The sequence below is a fragment of the Ambystoma mexicanum genome, chromosome 12 (genome assembly GCF_040938575.1).
Source record: "Ambystoma mexicanum isolate Mex_15411 chromosome 12, UKY_AmexF1_1, whole genome shotgun sequence".
Lineage (NCBI taxonomy): Eukaryota > Metazoa > Chordata > Amphibia > Caudata > Ambystomatidae > Ambystoma > Ambystoma mexicanum.
In genome coordinates, this window is record NC_090936.1 from 582166891 (window position 1) to 582187095 (window position 20205).

At 49.7% G+C, this 20205-nt stretch overlaps 1 protein-coding gene across 6 annotated transcripts in view; it reads left to right on the top strand.

Moving 5' to 3' along the window:
- Positions 1–17428, top strand: part of ALDH3B1 (aldehyde dehydrogenase 3 family member B1) — a 710542-nt gene extending 693114 nt beyond the window's left edge. For all 6 annotated transcript variants that reach the window (XM_069628929.1, XM_069628928.1, XM_069628930.1 and 3 more), the window contains 2 exons: positions 3988–4087; positions 15677–17428. In XM_069628929.1, the coding sequence (XP_069485030.1) occupies positions 3988–4087; positions 15677–15870 (294 nt within the window). In that variant the 3' untranslated portion in view covers positions 15871–17428. The remainder of the gene's footprint in view (positions 1–3987; positions 4088–15676) is intronic.
- The last annotated feature ends 2777 nt before the right edge of the window (positions 17429–20205 follow it).

Here is a 20205-nt window from a genome sequence, read left to right on the forward strand (position 1 = left end):
CACCTGACTCGGAGGTGGCAACCAACAAAGAACCCACATTTGCCAGTCTGCAAACCAATTCTTTAAGTCATGGGGCTCCGGCACTCCTTCTTTCTTGGTGAAGGGTAGTCTTCCTTCTAATGTGGGTATGTCTTTGGTTCTGTGATCATATTTGCAAACAGCATATTTGTCCATTTTTGTCTTTAATGATCAGTACTTGCATCATGCTTACAGACTATGACATTCTACAATAGGACTCTAGATGTGGCTCTTCTTGCTGGTATGAGGTATACCCGGGCACTTTGGCTGGGCATCAGGGAGAGGCTCTTGGGGAGCCCCAGTATACCACTTCTGGAATAATTATTCTATAGAAGGCAGCCTTCTCCACCGACAGTCTCCTTTTCCTCTCTGCCACATGCTAGGTTATGATACATATTCTTATAAAGTGCTGCAAAGACTAAGGCATTAGGGTGGGGGACATAGTCACAATATATATAACTGACCTTACAGTTTACACACAAGCAAAACATTAAACAAAGTGATTAGGGTGTTCACTGAAGCATGGTGACTACCCTGTGCCTGTAGTGCAGGGATATTGTCACAGAAACAACCATGTTGACATCCTACTTTTAGCTCCAGATAAACACATTGTAATACTTGGCACCAACCAATTGATGACAGAGTATGCATAGAATATTACTCAAACAGATACAAGCCTCAAAGAAACTATTACTGTTAAGTTATGTTTCTCACATATATGCATTCCATCAGATGCTATGATGGAATCCTGCTGACATACACACTGTCCTTCAAGTTACTTAAAGTGCTATGCTGACTGTTATAAATGTCACAGGTATACTAAACAGAGAGGATGCCCTAAGTGCTGAAAAATTCAATAAATGTGTTTCAGAAAGCGCATGCTGGGGACCTCACCATGCGCTTTCTGAAACACATTTATTGAATTATTTCAGCACTTAGGGCATCCTCTCTGTTTAGTATATATTGAACTCACCCCAGATGCCCATGAAGGGGTCCCCACCTTTGTCTTTTGATAAATGTCACAGGTGACATAAGAATTACTCCAAGCCACAGAGATGGTCCAAAGGTTTTAATTATATTCTCAATGGGTCCTATGGCTGTTACTTTTTCTCTCTCATTTTAAAACCACTCCTGCCTAACCCAGATGTCCGTATCCCAGTTTAGTAGACAACAATTGTTTACGAATAGGCTAAATTAACTGTTATGTCCACCAAAAGGCCCGGGGCCTTATCTAAGTAAACTCCCTCAGGGACTTACTAGCTTTCCCATGCTACCAAGTTTAGTTTTCTAAAGGGTGTTGGTATTGTTCCTTGCAGACACCCTACTTGGTTCAATCTTTCTACAAATGCACTCACTTTTCTCTCTGTCTCCCTGTCTGTCCCTCTTTCTCTCTCTCCCCTCTCTCCTTACCTTTCTCTCGACACTCCCTCCATTATGACTGAGATAATTTGCATTGGGACCCCTGCTCCCACTTTCTCACTGGCCGGTCTCCCTTTGCCCTGCGCCCGCACCCACATGCGAAGCAAGAAACCTTGGTCATCTTCGACTCCACTCTCCCATTCTCCTCACATTTCAGACATCTCTAAAAAGTCTCACTATCAGCTACATCTCCTCAGAGGTACTCTACCTTTTCTCACTTTCCCCCAGATGCTCCCTGTCTCCAGAGCCCTGGTTCTATACAGGCTGGACTATTGCAAGACCCTCTTCCAGAACCTCACCTTCTTCTGCCCTGCGCCCTCTACAACTCATCCAGAACAGAACCACAAGACTTATCCTTGGCCTCCCTCTTGAATAGCCTCCCTGCCACCCTCCGTGTTGAGCCAGATCTCCTTAAATTCCAGCAACTCAAGAATGTCCTCTTCTCCTCTCCCTTCTCTCTCCCTCTACCCTGTAACATAGTGCTTTGCTTTTTCCCTCTTTCCCTCCTCCTCCGTACAGCATGATGACTGGCCGCTGGGTGTACCTCAGAGTCTCACTGGTCCCCGGTACCCCCTCGCACTTGCCTTGGGCCCTACACCCTACCCACTCAATGCACTTGAGAAATTAACCCAAGAGTGTCTCTCTCTGCACTTACCCCAGTCTCAACCGACCGGGTGCACTTGATCATCCACCCCTCCTGTGACCCTCCGTGCACTTGCTCGATCCGTACGCACCGCGCCGAAGATCATATGTCTGTTCTCCCTTGTCTTCACTCCTTAATTGCACTATTTAGAACTGCAGAATCACTGCAAGGCCGATTTGCTGTCCCCCAAACTGTTGAATGTACTTTTTACGCACTCTCTCTGCTTGTGGAGACTAATATCATCTCTGAATTCCAAGGGCTCTGAGCGACTGTTTTTTTTTCCCCATGTTCCCACCATCCTTGAGCGCTTTGAACACCTGTGTATAGGCGCTATTTAAGTAAACAATATCATACCATACCATACCCTCTGCAAGTCTACCCGCCTCTCCTCTCTCTCTCCTCTCCTACTTTGCCCTTTCAGTGTGTCTCACTCCTTCTTGGACGTACATCCACCCTTTGATGTTACTCCTCCACACTACTACTCCCTCGTCCACACTGCTACTCCCAAATCCACACTACTATTCCTTCCTCCACACTGCCACTCCTTCCTTCCTGCCTGCTATTAGTATGACTCCGCCCAATTCCTACTCTGACGTGCTCCTTTCACCAAAGACATACACTTCAAATTCACTTTCTACCCTATTTCACCTAATCACCCTCGCCGCACAGATGTGCACACTCACACCACAGTACTACTTGCACTCACATACCTCACGTTCTCCAGAAATCACCTCCATACTCCAGCTCTCCTTTCTTCCTGTTGCTGGTCTCTTGGTTTGACACCTCCACCACCACTGACCTCACCTGAACAACCCACCACTTCCTCCTTCCTGTCTTTTTATGTTCCCGCTCCTCTTGCTATCGGTTTACTTCCCCTATCCACTCTATCCCTGCCTTTCCCCACCTGGAGTGTGACACAATCAGCAGAATTGTGAAATAGCAAGCTAAACCCTGCCCATTTCCTCTGTGTCGGTCTGTGGCACAATGATGGCAACCCGAGGTGCTCAATCTTCATGTCCCTTTTAGAGGGCTTGGTCCTGGGTTCCCCTCTGGTAAGTGCATTTTGCTTGGGGGCCACTGCCCCGTTTAGTCCATGGTGTCTAGGGAACAAAAGGTGGCTGCAGTATGTTCTGATGGCGTTGGAGAGCATTGTGCAGCTATGCTGGGTGTAGCGTAGTTGCTGGTCTGCCTGTTCTCACGCCACTGGATCTTTCCATTCAGAAGAGGAACGCTACCAGTGCTGGTTGCTGGAGGAGGGTTGTATTGACTTCTTTGGGTCCAGGCCTCTGATTTCAGATTGCAGACTGTGTCGCAGAAGGGCTTCTCGCTCTCTGCTGCATGCTTTGGCTCAAGTCAAGTTCCTTAACTCGACAAGAAACAGGAAGAGCCTGGCGAGCTTTTTTGCACATGGGGCATAGTGTGGGAGAAATGAGTACTGCACAACAACATGCTGGCACGAGGGGGGTAGGAACTTAGACGCTCTCAACTGCCACTGCCCTCCTCATGGAAAGGACTGGCTTTGGATTTCTCCCTGGAATACCTTCCACCCCCGGCTGTGAAGGGTTCCCAGACCCTCTTCACAAGGCCCTGCCACATAAACCTATGTAGCATAGCAGAAACTAGACAAAAGTGCCTGCACTTTGGAAATAGTACTTTTCAATCACAAATAATTTGGATACAGAAAGGTAGTCATCTATAGTTTTGCATCTATATCTTTTCAAATTCAGTAATGGTTTTGAAACATTTTTGTGATATTTAGCCATACCAAAATCCACTAATAAACACAAAAGGTGAGGGTAAATAGCTAAGTGGTTGACCCAACAGTACTGGCCACTCTGAAGCGCCGAGCCTTTTTAATTCCAATTCGCTAATCTGCCTTTTTCCTTTTTCTCTTCTTTGGGTGGCAGGTGGTGGATGCAGTGTTGGCGAGGACGAGCAGTGGAGGGTTCTGTGGCAACGATGGGATGATGCATATGTCGGTGCCTACATTGCCGTTTGGGGGAATCGGTAAGAATGGTGCCAGCTTCGGGTTTTATGGATAAAAGCGCATGCGATTGGTGGCAATTTGTATGAACTGGATGCTGAAATGCACAAACCTTTCATGTCAAAGCTATACCTGTACACCCATAAGCCCCTCTGTGCAACCTGCTCCAGTCTGGATGAATTACTAGTAGTCTGAGTCTCCGATGTGAGGGTGCACATTCCTATAGGGTTTCCAGGCAGCAGATCTTAGTCCTTTATGGGTAAATCTTCCAACAAAAAAGAATTACCTTGTCTAAGAGTCTGCCTCGAGTAACAAACACCTATGAAGATGCTACATTGCATGGGGAAGCAAATGAGCACAAAGAAAACTCTCAAATATACAAGGGGGCTGGGAGTAAATACTATTTGCAAAGGAAAAGCCCCCCATTTCCTATTTCCAGTCAAAGGATAATGGACTCCTAATACAATTCAATGATGATTCAATTGCATGTGTTGCTAAAGCACACAAGGTGTAGCTGGTTCCATATGAAGAGAGCCTGTTTCAGGGCTCAAACCTTTTCAGTTCTATGTTGATGATGGACCGAACTTGTGAAATGTTACCTTACTGCCTTAGTTATCTCAGGCCCTTGGGAGTTCAGCAGTGGGAGTGAGTGAGGTGTTAAATGGCATTAAACCTGATCTCCCTGCTCTTTGGGGGCTTGACTAACCATGATCTAATTATTGGTTTCTCCAGCATGGGGTCTGGCATGGATTCACATGCTCATGAATATTCCCCGTCGTCAGGCCGGGAATCCTCGGTATGGAAAAAAATCAGTTTTGTTTCTGATCTGTCTTTCTTAGTAGCAACCAATCACTGGTCTCTGGGTCATACTGCCCCCAGCCAATGACTGCCCTCTCCCTAAGCCCCGCCTCTGGCAGCCATCCTCAGATTTGTATCGCACGTTCAAGTGTTGGGAGTCCTCGTGCTGTAGCTCTCGAGCTTTTGCTGCGTTTTCACGCTTTTCCAGGAGATTTTTCTCATTTTTTCGGTTAAATAGCCTCAAGCTCCACCGTTTCTACATCCGATCAACGGGAATCCGTTTCGGAGTTTTCTACGCCCCTCAAGGGTGAAGATTTCGTCGAGTGACGCTTTTGGAGGATTCCAGAAGTTCCGAGGCCTACCCCGGACATGGCCCACGAGAAAGGAAGCTCGACGCCCGGGAAGCTGTTCAGGACCTGCCCTGGATGCCAGCTTCAGAATGTTTTCAAGAGGACGAGCATTCGTTATGCCTCTACTGTCTCCATGAGGACAAGACGCACATGGAGAAGGACTGTGCGTTTTGTGGGAACATGTCAGAGCGGACCATGAAGGATCGCCACCTCTGTCTCGCCAACTGGCTGGAAGGGAAGAGCCCGTCAGGCGAGAAGAAGAAAAAGAAGTCCGAGCGGTCTTCTAAGTCCTGTGAGGGCACCCCGGCGACGGGGGCTCAACAAAAGGCCAAGCACCGCGAGTCCGCGGGCACCGGGAGCGCCGAACGGTCAGGCTCCTTGGCTGCCAGGCAGGGCTCATCCTCCCCGGCGTCATCAACCACGAGCCAACGCTCTGGATCGGGTAAGTGGAAGTCTGAGAACCCGATGAAGCTTCTGGAGAGGCCCCGGTCGATCTCGAAGATTCCGGAAGAGGGGGAGCGTGGCTCGGCCCCTCCCCCCAAGGTGAAGGCCCCAGGCGTACAGAAGGAGACAATGGCCTTAATTCACCCTGCTAAGACCTCGATTGAGGATGTCGCAGCGGCCCTGGCTCACCTCTGGAGGCTACGCCAGTGGAGGCAACCTCAGGACCCAGAGTCTCCCTGCCACCGCAGAGAGAGTAGTCTTTCAGGCCCATTGAGAAGACCCCCACAAAGTCCTCGTTGGAAAAGGTGGGGGAAGGGGCAGGTGGCCATCGTGGATACGGACCCGACCTCTGAAGAAGAGCTCATTGAAGTCATGGAAGAAGCCCAGCCCATCGGGAGGGATCCCGACGAGGGTGACGACGAGAGCGACGGTGTCGACGACGAGGTTCCTCAAGAGCCTTGCGCCCGTCGTTTCCGGTGCCGCAGGACACTTCGGCGGCCATTTTGTCAGCGATTCAGTCCTTATGCTCGGAGATAAGGACAAGGTTGCCCCTCCCCCCGACGGAGGTACCTGAGCCAGACCCTACGGGGGAACCGGAGCCAGGACCTTCGGAAAGTCCACCGCATAAGAGGAGGTGGATGCATCCTACGCCAACTCTCCCACCTCTGCAGCCTGCTCTGCCTTCCCCCCGGTCTACTACCCACGGGGATGATACAGGCACGGACACAGCTACCACAGGTACAGATGACGACGGAGGCGACGACGGGACGTGTCCCCTGTCGCCCCTGCTCGGGCGTCCTCGCCCGACGAGATTGGATCCTTTCATGCCATGATTTCCAGGGCATCTGAGCTCTTCCAGCTCTGCCCAGAAGAAGGAAGGGTTCCTTTACCAACGGCGCGAGGCTAAAAGGAAGACGGTCCTCGCCGTACCACCTCTTGATGACATCTGGGATGAGGGGCTCGCCCTCCTCAAGAACCCTGCCACGGCGCCGGCAAAGAGGGACCGGTACGAGAAGAAGTACCGGGTCCCCGACGCTGCCCCCTTGTGCCTTCGGGCGCAACCTACCCCGGATTCGGTCGTCTCAGCGGTGGCAAAGAAGAAAGCTGGGGGGGCATCGGCCTCGACATCAACTTCCCCGCTGGACGGTGAGGGCAGGAAGCTAGACACGATGGGACGAGGGTAATCTCATCCGCAGCGACGACTATCAAGGCGGCCAACGCCCTGGCTATCGTAGCCCGCTACGACAGGGAGTTGTGATTCAAAATCGCCCCTCTGCTGGACTTCCATCGTACGCCAAAAGGGCTGAGGCCCTTGAAATCCTACAGGAAGGTGAGATTGCTTCGGACCACGCCATCACGGTGGCAACGGACATCGCCGACACCGGTTTCCGTCAGTTGTGCACCGGCATTTGCCTGAGACGATGAGGATGGCTCAAGGTGACGGATTTCCGCCAGGACGTACAAACCAAAGTTTTGGACATGCCCTTCGATAGGAACAACCTGTTTGGGAAGGCGGTTGATGAGTCCCTTTAGGCCATCAAGACAGACACAGAGACTGCCCGGGCACTGGGAGTGCTCCAACAACGACGGCCGTCCTTTCGGAGCTCGGGAGGCAGGCGAGGTTTGTCAGCGTGTGGGAGTCCATCTCCACCGACCGTTGGGTGCTGGGCGCCCTGGCCCGAGGGCACGCCTTCGAGTTTCAGAAGTGCCCTTGCGTTCCACCCGTGGCCCCGAAGGAAAATCACGTCCCTCAACTAGTGTTGGAAGTAAGGGCGATGCTCAAGAAGGGTGCCATCGAGCTCGTCCCAAAGAGGCTTCGGGGCTCCGGAGTTTACTCGAGGTACTTCCTCGTAAAAAAAGAAGACAGGAGGATGGCGCCCCATCCTGGACCTGCGATGACTGAACAAGTACATCAAGGCACAGAAGTTCCGGATGGTCACCCGCCAGCACGTGCTGGGACAGCTGGAGGAGGGCGATTTCCTGTCGTCGTTGGACTTGGAGGATGCGTACTTCCACATCCCCATTCGTAAAAGACACCGAAAGTTCCTCAGGTTTGTGTTCCAAGGGAGGCACTACCAGTTCAAGGCCCTCCCGTTCGGATTGAAGTCGGCACCCAGGGTGTTCACAAACTGCCTCGCACCGGTGGCGGCGCGGCTGCGCCTACAGGGGGTCCACGTCTACCCCTACCTGGACGACTGGCTCATCCGGGCAAGGACAAGGGAGCTCGCCGTGGAATGCACTGCGAAGACCGTCCAGCTGCTAACGGACCTGGGATTCTCCATCAACTTTCCAAAATCCCACCTGGTTCCGTCGCAAGTCGCCCTGTTTCTGGGAGCCAAGCTTGACACACTGGCACGGCTGGCTGCGCCGTCGGAGGAAAGGACCAGGACCATTCTGGGCAAGGTGCAGCATCTGCTGGCCACGGACATGGCCAGGGTAAGATATATCAAGTCCCTCCTCGGATGATGTCCTCCTGCATTTATCTGGTGCGCCTTTGCAGGCTTCGGATGCGCCCCTTACAAGAGTTCCTCGACGCCCGCTGGGTCCAGTCGACGGGCAGTTTCGAGGACAGGATCCCTCTCAACGAGATGTTCCGTCAGGCGATCCGGTGGTGGGGTACCCGCTCTCATCTGTCGGCGGGCACGGACTTTCAGACCCCAGCTCGCCAGGTGACGGTGACGACGGACGCCTCCCTGGAAGGTTGGGGAGCGCACTCCGGAGATCTTCACGTGAGAGGCCTTTGGCTCCCGGAGGAGAAATCACTCCACATCAACATCTTGGAGCTCCGCGCAGTGTTCTGGGCCCTCAGGTCCTTTCTTCCATCCCTCAAGGGCAAGGTGGTGAGGATCTTCACCGACAACACCACCACGATGTTCTACATCCGGAAGCAGGCCGGAACCAGATCCCCGGCCCTATCCAAGGAAGCCCAGGATCTGTGGCATTGGGCCATCGCCCAAGGGATGTTTCTGGTGCCTCTTCATCTGGCAGGAATTAAAAACACGATCGCTGACGCTCTCAGCAGAGAGCTGCGCTCGTGCCATGAGTGGGAACTACGCCAGGATCAAGTGGATCTACTCTTCCGAAGAGGGGGCGAACCCCAAATCGATCTCTTCGTGATGACGACGAATTCCAAGTGCCGGAGGTTCGCCAGCAGGTTCCCCCAGCCGAGGAGCATGGGCGATGCTTTCTCGTTCCCCTGGGACGGCCTATTTCTTTGTTCGTTCCCTCTGCTGCCGTTGCTGCTCCGGCTCATCAACTAGCTCAAGAGGTCCCGGTGCAGGATGATCCTCGTCGCACCAGCGTGGCCGAGACAGATCTGGTTCCAGAGAAGGAGGCGCCATTCTTCACCACAACCCGGAGTCGCTGAACTTGCAGGCCTGGCTCCTGCAGCACTAGAGTTTGGAGGGTACGACATCCCGGCTGACTGCAGAGAGGTTCTTGCAAAGGCCAGGACGTCCTCAACTCTCAAGTGCTACGTACATAAATGGAAGAGGTTCTCTGTCTGGTGCCGTGCACAGAAGATTAACCCTCTACGGATTACAGCCCCCCAAGTATTGCCGTACCTACTGTCATTGGCCAAGGCTGGACTAGCTCACGCTTCCATCAAGATACATCTGGCCGCCATCTCACGATACACCAGAACTACGGGACGGGCGTCCTTGTGGTCTCATAGACTGGTGAAGGAATTTATGAAAGGATTGTTCCGATCATTCCCGCCGGTGAAGGGCCCTGCCCCGGCGTGGGAGCTCAATGTGGTGCTGACCAGGCTCATGGGGCCCCCATTTGAGCCTATGCATTCGGCACCGTTGAAGTTTCTGTTCTGGAAGACAGCGTTTCTCGCGGCCATCACCTCCGCACGACGAGTGGGAGAGATCCAGGCCCTATCTTGCAAGCCGCCATACTTGACGTTTCACGACACGAGGGTGGTGCTGAGGACGCACCCCTCCTTCATGCCCAAGGTGCCATCGGACTTCCACCTCAACCAACCCTTGGTGTTGCCAGTTTTCTTCCCGTCTCCTTCGTCGCCGGCTGAAAGGACTCTGCACTCGCTGGACGTAGCTAGAGCGCTGAAGTTCTACGTGGACCGCACAAAGAGTTTTCGGAAGACATCACAGCTGTTTGTAAACTTTGGGACTGTGAATCAAGGGAAGGCTCTCTCGAAGACTTCCATTTCTAGATGGCTCTCCGGCTGCATCATGCACTGTCACCGGTTGGCAAACCGACTGCTGCCCGGCCGTCGAGAGCCCATTCGACCAGAGCGATCGCTGCTACCACGGCGTTCCTGTCTGGTGTGCCCCTGCTGGACATCTGCAGGGCTGCGACGTGGAGGTCGACGCACACCTTCACAAGATTCTACTGCATCGATCGGGACTCCAGGGAGGAGTGCAGGGTCGGCCAAGCAGTGCTGCGCAACCTGTTCGCTTAAGGTGAGCCTGGTGAGGAGGTAAGAGATGCTTAATGTTGAGTTGTTGTATTGCTTAATGTTGAGCCTGTTGCCACCTCCCGTGGTTGTGCATGTGTGTACTGCTATGTATTCTCTTATTCATGAGCATGTGAATCCATGCCAGACCCCATGCTGGAGAAGGAACAAGTTACTTACCTGTAACTGTTGTTCTCCAGCATGGGTCTGGCATGGATTCACATGCGAACCCTCCCGCCTACCCCTCTGCGGCTCTTCACTTGGTCATACTGCCACTTTACGTGCTACCAAATCTGAGGATGGCTGTCAGAGGTGGGGTTTAGGGAGAGGGCAGTCATTGGCTGGGGGCAGTATGACCCAGAGACCAGTGATTGGTTGCTACTAAGAAAGACAGATCAGAAACAAAACTGATACTGATTTTTTTCTATACCGAGAATTCCCGGCCTGACGACAGGGAATATTCATGAGCATGTGAATCCATGCCAGACCCATGCTGGAGAACAATTATTACAGGTAAGTAACTTGTTCCATATGTGCCACCTCGGGTTCCAGCTCGTCCCTGGCTCTTGGCTAGCCTCGGTTTGGGATTTCCGAGCTGAGACGAATCTGGAAAAGTCGTCACAAGACCCCGGGGGAGGGTCTTCCCCCATGTGGGAAGGGAAGAGGTTACCTGACTCCAGCCCTGGGGGTGGCTATCTGTGGGAGGACCACATGGAGGAGACCAACCCTGTTGGGGTGAAGATGGCACACTAGAAGACAACCTGTCATAACACCCCCTTTGTGAGATAATAGTCACCAGTCATTGCTGTCCCAGCTATATTTGGCATATTGTATTATGGAACTTCCTGTTAAAAACCCTAGACAAACACATTTGTTCCTATGGGCCTACTAGGGTGAGGAAAAGGATCCTGAGTAGTGAAGATCATGCCCGCCGAGAACCACACAGTGCAGGCTAGTTGTTCCGCTCAGCTGACCAATGCCGGGAAGACTAAAACACCCGACAAGCTGGGTAGCTGGAGACGCACCATACACAAGGCCAGTTGGGAAACTAGGGGGACGCCGAGCAAACCGGAGAGCAGGCAAGATCGTGGCCGTGTGGGAAGAGGAGGCTCTAAGACCAGAGGTCAGCTGAGCGGAAGAAAGTAGCAAGAGATGCTCTACTGGCAGAGCCGCTGAAGTGCGAGGACCAGAGAGCCTATGTGGCACTGGCTAAAAGACAAAGCTTGCCACTGGGCAATGCGCAGACCTGGGAGAATGCTGAAGCAGCCAGTAGAGACCGGTGAGGCCAAACGGGGAGATTGGCACACCGGGGCGCTTTGAGGCGTACTCTGCTCGCCAATTGAAAGGAATTGGAAAGCCTGGTAGAACCCAAGCGGAGGAGGTGGGGGGGATACCTGGCAAGCACCTGAAGTTGTGAATGAAATGCAGCCAAAGACCCAATACTCCAATGGAAAATAATATGACCATATGAGAGTGTAGCAACATTGGCAAAGTCGTGGAAGTAGAGTATACCAGGCAATTTAAATGAGTCTGGGGCCTGCTCTCAAAATACAAGTAGGCAAGACTTGGTTAATTCACCAGGCCCCTTTTTTGTTTTTGAGGAGGCTCGCCCCTGAGCTGTGTTGAATACAAACAAGGAAAGAAAGCAAGTCTTGTGGAGGATTGAAAAGACCAAGCAGGGAAGGATCAACTTCTTGGTCTCTTTTTCTTTTGTTGTGAACTTGGAGAGCGAAACACCCTTTCTACCAAGAGAGGAGGGTAATATCTCCACAAGGCAAACAATTTCCAATTATTTAAAAGTAGTTGAAAGACCAAGAGGACTGAAATACTTTCTTGGTGTTTTGGGGTTAAACTTGAAACCACTCTGCTGAACACAAGTGTGTGAAACCCCAGGGAAGAGAATTAAGCCCCTTGAAAGGAAAAGATTGTAAGGAGAAGAAAGGCAGTCCAAGCGGCAGCTAGAGAACATTAATCCTTTTTTCACTTTATGATGGGTTTAGCGTGTTAGGGGCAGCGTAGGGTTTTGGACATAGGACAGAAGATGTTTGCATTGGATATCTTGACAGAGACTGTAGTTAGTTTTGTTGAGGCAGGGAAACCCCTCCTAGAGTTCAGGAAAATCATGATGTTTTCGAACCCATTTCCTTTAATAAAAGCATATAGCAATCAACAGTATACCTCTGTGTCCAAGTCTTACTCATGTTACCTCACAAAGCCCAGATGCAGAGGGGATTGCCCTGCCCTCACAGTAGGTGATTGGCCCGCATTGATCATGCGCTCGACTTATCTCAACGGCTTGCTTGTCATACCCTTTAGACCCCGGTTGCTGTGGTACTCCTGGAGGATTACGCTGGGATTTGTTGGCGCCATCTTTTCTTCCAAGATGGCGCTCTGCAGTCCCACCTGGAATGAGCAGCCTGGTCGTCCTGCAGATACCGGCAATAGCAGAAACCAACGGATTGCCAGCCATGTCCCGATCCGTCAGAAACCATGTACAATCCTGTGTGGTTTGTGCTCAAAATGAACATACCAAAGACAAAACTGTTGGGTTGTTACATCAACCTGGGCTACCCACAAGACCCTGGCAAATCATTGTCCCAGACTTTATCAAACTCCCCCTTCTTGGGGATGTACCACGTTTATTGTCACCATTGACTAATATTCTCGAATGGCTCATTTCACTCTACTGGCCAAACTCCCTTCAGCAGCCGATATGGCCAATGTGTTTCTGACTGATTTTCCGTCTACACGGTTTACCTTCTACCATCATATCAGACCGTGGGAGTCAGTACATTTCTAGATGACTGTGTCGTTTGTTTGGGATAGAGAGAGCCTGGTCCTCTGGATTCCACCCATAGAGCAATGGCATCACTGAGAGAACTAATCAGACTCTTGAGCAATATCTTTGTTGTTTTTCCACCCAAGTGAATGACGATTGGGTCTCTCTCAAACCCATTGCAGAGTTTGCCTATAACAATACTAACTATTCCTCTTTGAAGTCTAGTCCTTTTTTCTGTACTTGGGTATACCATCCTACAGTTTTTCCCTCAACCCCCATTTGAATCTACCGACATCCCTTCTGTCGATGCTTGGGTCACCAACCTGACCTCAATACACAAACAAGCCAAAGAACACCTGCTCAAGGCTAAGGAGTCAAACGATATGCTGACAAAAAGCGAAAGGACAGCCCCTTATATTCTGTTGGTGATTTATTTTGGCTCGCTTCAAAATACCTCCCCAGACATCTGCCTCCTTGTAAGCGCTCTCCAACTGATTAACCCTGTTGCCTTTCATCTTCGCTTACCTCAGACATGGAAGAGAATACATCTGGTGTTCCACGTTTCGCTTTTGAAGCCCTATCTTTCCTCTTCACGGAAGGCAAAGCCTCCGCCTCCACGGATCTCAGACGATCAACAAGTCGAATTCGAAGTTGCTAGAATTTGGGACTCATGTTATCGGAGGGGACATCTTCAATACCTAATAGATGGAAGGGTTATCCTCCCAGTGAGCGTTCCTGGGAACCTGCTTCCAACATTCATGCTCCTCTACTTTAACGAAGATTTAATTGCTTGCATCCAGGCAAATCGGGAGGGGTCAGCTTTCGGAGGGGGCATACTGTCATACCTTTGAGACACAGGTCGCTGTGGTCCTCCTGGAGGATTGCACCGGAATTTGCGGGTGCCATCTTTTCTTCCAAAATGGCGCTCTGCAGTCCCATGGGGAAACAGAGAGAGCAGCATAGTCGTCCTGCAGTTACCAGCGACAGCACAAGCCGCGTTTACTAAATCAGAGCGCAAACACTGTTCAACGCTTCTCAACACTCGGTAATGCTTTACCATGCTCAGCGCTCTGTTTTCGCCGGTACACTGCATCTCTTTCTTTACTGGTCCCACTTCTCCCTTTCAATTCCTCCCTTCCTTTTTCCTTCCTTGTGGAAGTTCCATGCCTGGTCATTTGCTGCATTCATCTGGGACTCTCCTTCCTTGAATCTGCCTGCCTCCTTACTTCTTCCGAATCCTGATCCTTTGGATACCGTTCAGCACGGTCCTGCACTCACCCTCTGTGCTGCTCCACTCAGGTTTTTACTTCCTCTGGGAAGGGTTTTTCCTGGGTTTATCTGGCAGTTCCTCCGGAGGTCACCTAGCCTGAGGATTCATTGCCGGCAGGGTGACGTCTGGAGAGGCTCGCCCGTATCTGCATGGCACCCGGTCCAAATGAACTAGTCGCCAACGAAAGGTCTAAAAGTAGCCTTCGATAAAGAGGCCACTGGTGAGCCACTCTGTTGATTTCGAGGACCCTGAAATTGCTCTCTATAAAGTACTACATTAGAACAGAAAATCGAAAAGTCTCGCCCCAGTGCAATGTAGATCATAATGTTAAAAGCACAGCTACCGCTTGCAGGTTTTGAGGAATGCATCCCTTCACCGTTGACTTACAGATAAAGTCCCAAAGTGCCTGTTGTCACCATTTCCACTGTGAGGGTGCTGAAAACATGGTCTTTGGGTACAAAATGTAATCCAGCAATGCCATCCCTCAAGTGCTGTGAGGCGATATGCTGTGGCGCCTTCAGCATCTCTAGCTCTAGTGCCTATGACCCATACTGCCAGACCACACAACTGTGCCGGGAAGCTGTACTTCACTGTACTAGACAGGTGCTGTGTTGCCTCTCCGACCACAGAGCAGATGGAGTTTCAGAAGTACACATTTGCACTTTGCCACTACACACAGGAAAGGGCTCTGGGCAGTCGAGTGCTGAAACTCTTGCTCTACAGTCTCTATCTGCTAGCCCTACCTGTGCAGAAACAAGTGTTCACACTATCATTCTTTTGAACATCCTGAAAGTCCTGCATATGTATTCCCAGCTGGTCCGACTTTCATGCAGGGTAATGACCACTTACACACACACACAAAGTGGTGAAAAGAGAGTTGTGAAAATAGTTATCAGAAACTCAGTTTTGCATTAAACACATGGGGCTAAAACAACACTTAATTTTATATGGATGCCTTGAAACATGCACAAATCACATAAAAAACTAACCAGGCAATGTTTGAATTGTTGTTGTAACATTTTGAACAAAAAGAGTGAGTGTATTTTTTTTTGTCGCATCCTGAATGGAAGCCTGCAACTACCAGCATGCAAAGTAATGTCAGCCTAAAGAAATTGTCTCAGGGTTTTGCAACTGTATTATGAAGACTGAAGGAAAATGGAAGATGCAATCACCTGACTGTAGACTTTGTTGCACAAGTATGCAGCTTTAGGCACCGCTAACATTTTCATAGCTCATTGTAGTCTGTGGACTTGCTTACCCTGGTCCAGTCGCGCAGTAGGCAAAAGATTGCGCGGTCAAAGGTGGTAACCTAGTCACTCATATTGCACGTACAGTATCTAATCTTATATCAATTAGTACAAACTACCCATTTTCCCTCTCTATCAAATTATACCCTCAGAGAGTGAGAGGAGAGTCTGCCCTCAATATCCTTCCAGGCCTCTGTAGCGCTGTATCGGCCGGAGGAGCTTCTAGCCTCTGTCTGGTTTGTTAGATGTGCAGTAGAGTGGAATGTTCAAGACTTAACTTGTGCAACTTTTCTTTCCCTCACAGGGAACAGCGGTATGGGCGTATACCACGGCAAGTTCAGCTATGACACCTTCTCGCACCACCGTGGCGTCCTTCTGCGCAGCACCGGCATGGAGAAGCTGAACACCTTGCGCTACCCGCCCTACGCCCAGCGCAACATCGGGTGGTTGATCTCCGCCACCGAGACCAAGCGCAAGGGGATGTGCAACATCCTCTGAGCAGGGGTGGAGAGGAGCTCCGCGGGGGCGGGGCCTGGGAATGGGCAGGGGCTGGCTTCCCTTCTGTTGCTTTCACGTGTCACTTTTATGCCTTTTGCAATTGAAGCCAAGGTCCCGCCACGTTGGAGGCATGGTAGTCTAGGGAGCATTCTGGAGTAGACGCCCTACTCTGAAAGGCCGGTGGAGCTGCGCCACATGTGGCTCCGTGGGATGCGGAGCATTTGCTTGCCAGACGAGAGATCTATCGGTCAGTGCACCTCTGCGTTGCCCCTTTGTCCCTTTCTTTAATCGTGCTGGAATATATTGGGCCTCATTACGAGGCTGGTGGTAAGGGGTTAACGGTGCCGGTAAGGATGCCGGTGCCGTTAACCCCTTACCGCTGCATTACGAGGTCCCTTAGTGGGAACCGTTATTAACAGGCCCGTTATTAGCTCCCTCCCCATTCCCATTGAGCCCTATGGGGGCTCGAATAGGGATGGGTATTTTGAATGGGGATTTACCGGGTCCTCCAAGGTTGGAATGACCCGGTAGGTCCCCATTCAAGGAACCCGGACACGTGTTTGGAGTCAGCCATAGTGCTAATAGCACCATGGCTACCTCAAAACTCGTAATAACCCCCATTGTGTTCTGAATCCCTAGTGCCCTGCTTGCTTGGTTTTTTAACTTTCTTCGGAGTTTCAGCAGCCCATAATCCGTCTTCGGTGCCCAGGAACTCTCTTGGGCCATGGGCCAGCCCTTCTCTGATCTTCTGCTCAGCCATCCTCTGGCCTGCCGTCCTTCGCTACCCCTAATAGGCAGAGGATGTGGCTACATTGTTGCCCTTGGAAGCCTGACCTGTGGATTATTCTTTGTTCTGCGACCCTTAATGAATGTTCTTGTATTCTTGTGTCTTGTTTACCTAGCCTACATGTTGAGAAGTGCCTAGAAGTAGATAAAAGACCCTACTGGCTCTTCAGTTTGTGGTATTGGGCTACGCAGGTTTCTGTACTCCTCTGTGTCTAGTCTCCTTGGCTTGGAACCAAAGTCTGTCTGTGTTTTCATTGCTGATGTCTCTTGTCTGTGATCTCCCACCTTGGCCATTAACCGGTCTATGAACTCCCGCCTGGGTATCAAGAAGGGAGACCTCTCCAAGCTGAATGGGCTCTTCCTGCAGGTCACAAAAGGCCTCTCATCGGCGACGTGTGGCCTGTAATTCCTCATTTTTGATGTCTAGATTTTTCACTTGGTAACCTTGGACATCGGACCTCTTCTGCTACCCCCAGACAATTGGGAAACCCCTGAAAGGGCCGTCCATCCTACCGGAATCCTCCAAGCTTTCCTGGTTGTGGGCAGAATTGCCTCCCAGGACATGTTCTCGTCAGCTCTCTCCTATGCATGGTTTCCTTATCTGTGTTTGCTGTATGACTTGTAACCTCCTCCCCCTCCCCCCCCCCGTCACCAGTGGTGCCTTGATTCCTGTACTGTATGTTTTTACTTTGCACTAAGTCCGCGCTCGGCAGCTGCTGGTACCGATGCCAGCAACAACTGTACATTTTATTAAAGTGTTGTCATTAATGAATGTGCGCGTGCTGTCATTTTCTCCCTCGTCCATGCATTGAGCGTCTGGGGGAATAGCTCTGTGGAGGTCTAATTTACACGGATGTACCACGGCAGGAAGATTTATGAGACCGGAAACCCTGGCCCCTCAAGGGAAAAACACTCATTGTCAAAGCCTTGCCTTTTTTATGTAGAATTGGCCTTTTCCAGGCACTGTTATAATGGTACTATGAGGCCATAAGATGGTAACCGCTTCAAAATGGTGCTAGTACAAGGGCAAATTATGCTAGCACCTGGCAAATGCCTTTCTGATGTCTGTTCTTATGTTTTGCATGAATTCTATGCAAGGGCACACCTACTGCTTATCTACACGAGTGGCTGCAGGTACACTAGGTTAAGACATTTAAAAGGTAGAAAACTGGGACTGGGCAACTAACATAAAAGTAGGACTAACTTTTGAAAGTGGGTGCTAACGCACTACATTTCAGTAGCGTTTGGAAGAGAAGGTGGTTTAAGTGTTACTGTTCAAAGGAACACAAATTATAATTTTTCACAAACTAACACTATCTTAAATTGTAAAATGCACAATTTCTTCTGTGCAAAGATTGTGCATTCCTGCCTGCCAGCTGTGAAGACTCTGCCTGCCAGCTGTGAAGACCGACTACAAAAGACTGGGACCACTGCAGTTTCCATTGGGAATATAATCTTGAGAAAGGGGGACAGAGCACCAAATACCAGGACAGTACCGGCAAAACCGTGAAGTCTGGTCACCCTACATAGGCAGTCAATGGACGACTCTCACATCTTTTTTAATTAGTTCTACCTCCCCTTTTCTAATTAGTTATACCTCCCTATAACCTCGGTGATAGCCCTTTAGATACCTCACACACTGTATGCCTCTTGGAATATATAGATTATATACATTAATTTTTCATCCGTAGTCTTTGTAAGATTACTAGGATCCCGCATAAATCTCTAAAAATGTGCGCTCCATGCGCGAAACGCCGCGTGTTGACGTCACGTGTTTACACGTGACGGTTACGTTCATGACGTCAGCACGTGCATGACGTCATCACGCACATGATGGGAGCGACGCGGACGCTACAGGGAGTCTTTTCCTGTGGCTCTTAAAACGCACTAAACACAGCAGATTTTACAGCTATTTGGCAGCCCTTTGCACCTGGGCACACGAGGAGGCTTTCATGTCAGAGAACCCCAGCAGCCTCTAATAGGTAAGATTGTTTGTGAGCACATTTTTACACATTTCTGTTTACTATTATAATGGACCCCACACTCGGGTGTTTTTTTTTATCTATAGCCCTATTCGGTTATCTTCTGTTTCTCCTTTCTAGGAGAACCTAGTGATATTAGGACCAATCACTGAAGGACAGAAACATCCCCTACCCAATTTGAAGCCACAACCATTCCCTTCTCGTCAGGGCATGGCCTTTATACCCCTATCGTCAGGCATCAACAGTATTTTCACAAGGTCGACTCAAGCTCCTCACAACCCAATTAAAAAAGGTACATTTCTTTATAAATCCTTTCTTTAAAGAATATTGTACATTCAATTTCTTTAAACAAATATTTTTCACTTGTGCAAATTAGATTTAGATTAATCGTTGATTTATAGGGAGCATATTTACTATATCAGGCCACAGAAGACTGGAATGAAGTTCATTTCAGCAACTCAGACCCTTGGACACAACCGTGGGCCATCTATGTGAGGTATGAACTACTGTGCTAATTTGATGTAAGCTATTAGTAAGAAATACTCCTTACTGGCTTAATGAGTGTAATTCCATCTGAGAATTATCATTTCTCTTGTAGATATCCAGAAATATCGCCGTTGAAGTTTAGGAATTGAAGAAAACTCTATGGACATTAATAGACTTTGACAATCATTAACATTTACTCCAGAAGAAGGGATTTTTCCCGAAACGCGTTTTTTTATGTACTAACACGTATGAGAAATCAGAGATTGCTAAATGTTTCGTATAAATTGTATGATATGCAACAAAAATTGGTGAGAAATGGTTTGCATGTTAACAAAAGAAACTGACTTACTATATTTGTGAATAAACAAAAGTCTCTGTGAACCTAGAGGTATACTAATTCATTACAAGCACAATTATTAACCTTCTATTCTAAGAAAGTAATTGAAGGATTTAATATTGAACTATCCATGAATTTTTAAATTGACTTGGGTATCCAAAATATTATAATCCTGAAAACTACATATATTGACTGTCCACTGACTGCATTCTCGAGTGTGCAGGGGACGCGAGGGGTCCACATTTTCTGGTTACCCTCTCCTTTCCAGTTTTCTCAAACTCACAACCTAGTGTCAGGGTTGTGTTACACTCCTCAGCACCTCACTACCAATCATAAAAGCAGTACACAGGTTGGAGCCTGAAACATTCTAGGTGTGCATATGTGTTCTTTCTTTCTGTTGTAATGGGCAAGTAAATACAACAGCCACGGGCCTTGCTCCTCTTCACATCCCATCTCTCATCGTCCCGTCCCACGACAATAGTTTCGGCTTATAGGCAGCTCTTACTGCCCCACATAACATACACATCTAAAAATATGTACCCGTCCAATCACATTTGAGCTCTCATTCCATGCTCTGTGTCGCAGAGTACCCTGGCCGAACCGCCATATTTGTCCACCACTGAACCGGTTTTGAGTGATTTGAAATGGTGAACAGGTGTAGATTCTTCAAACCTGCGCACGTGGACACTCGAGTGTTCTCGGGGCGTCGCTGCACTTCACTTAGTGTCTTGCTGCACCACCCTC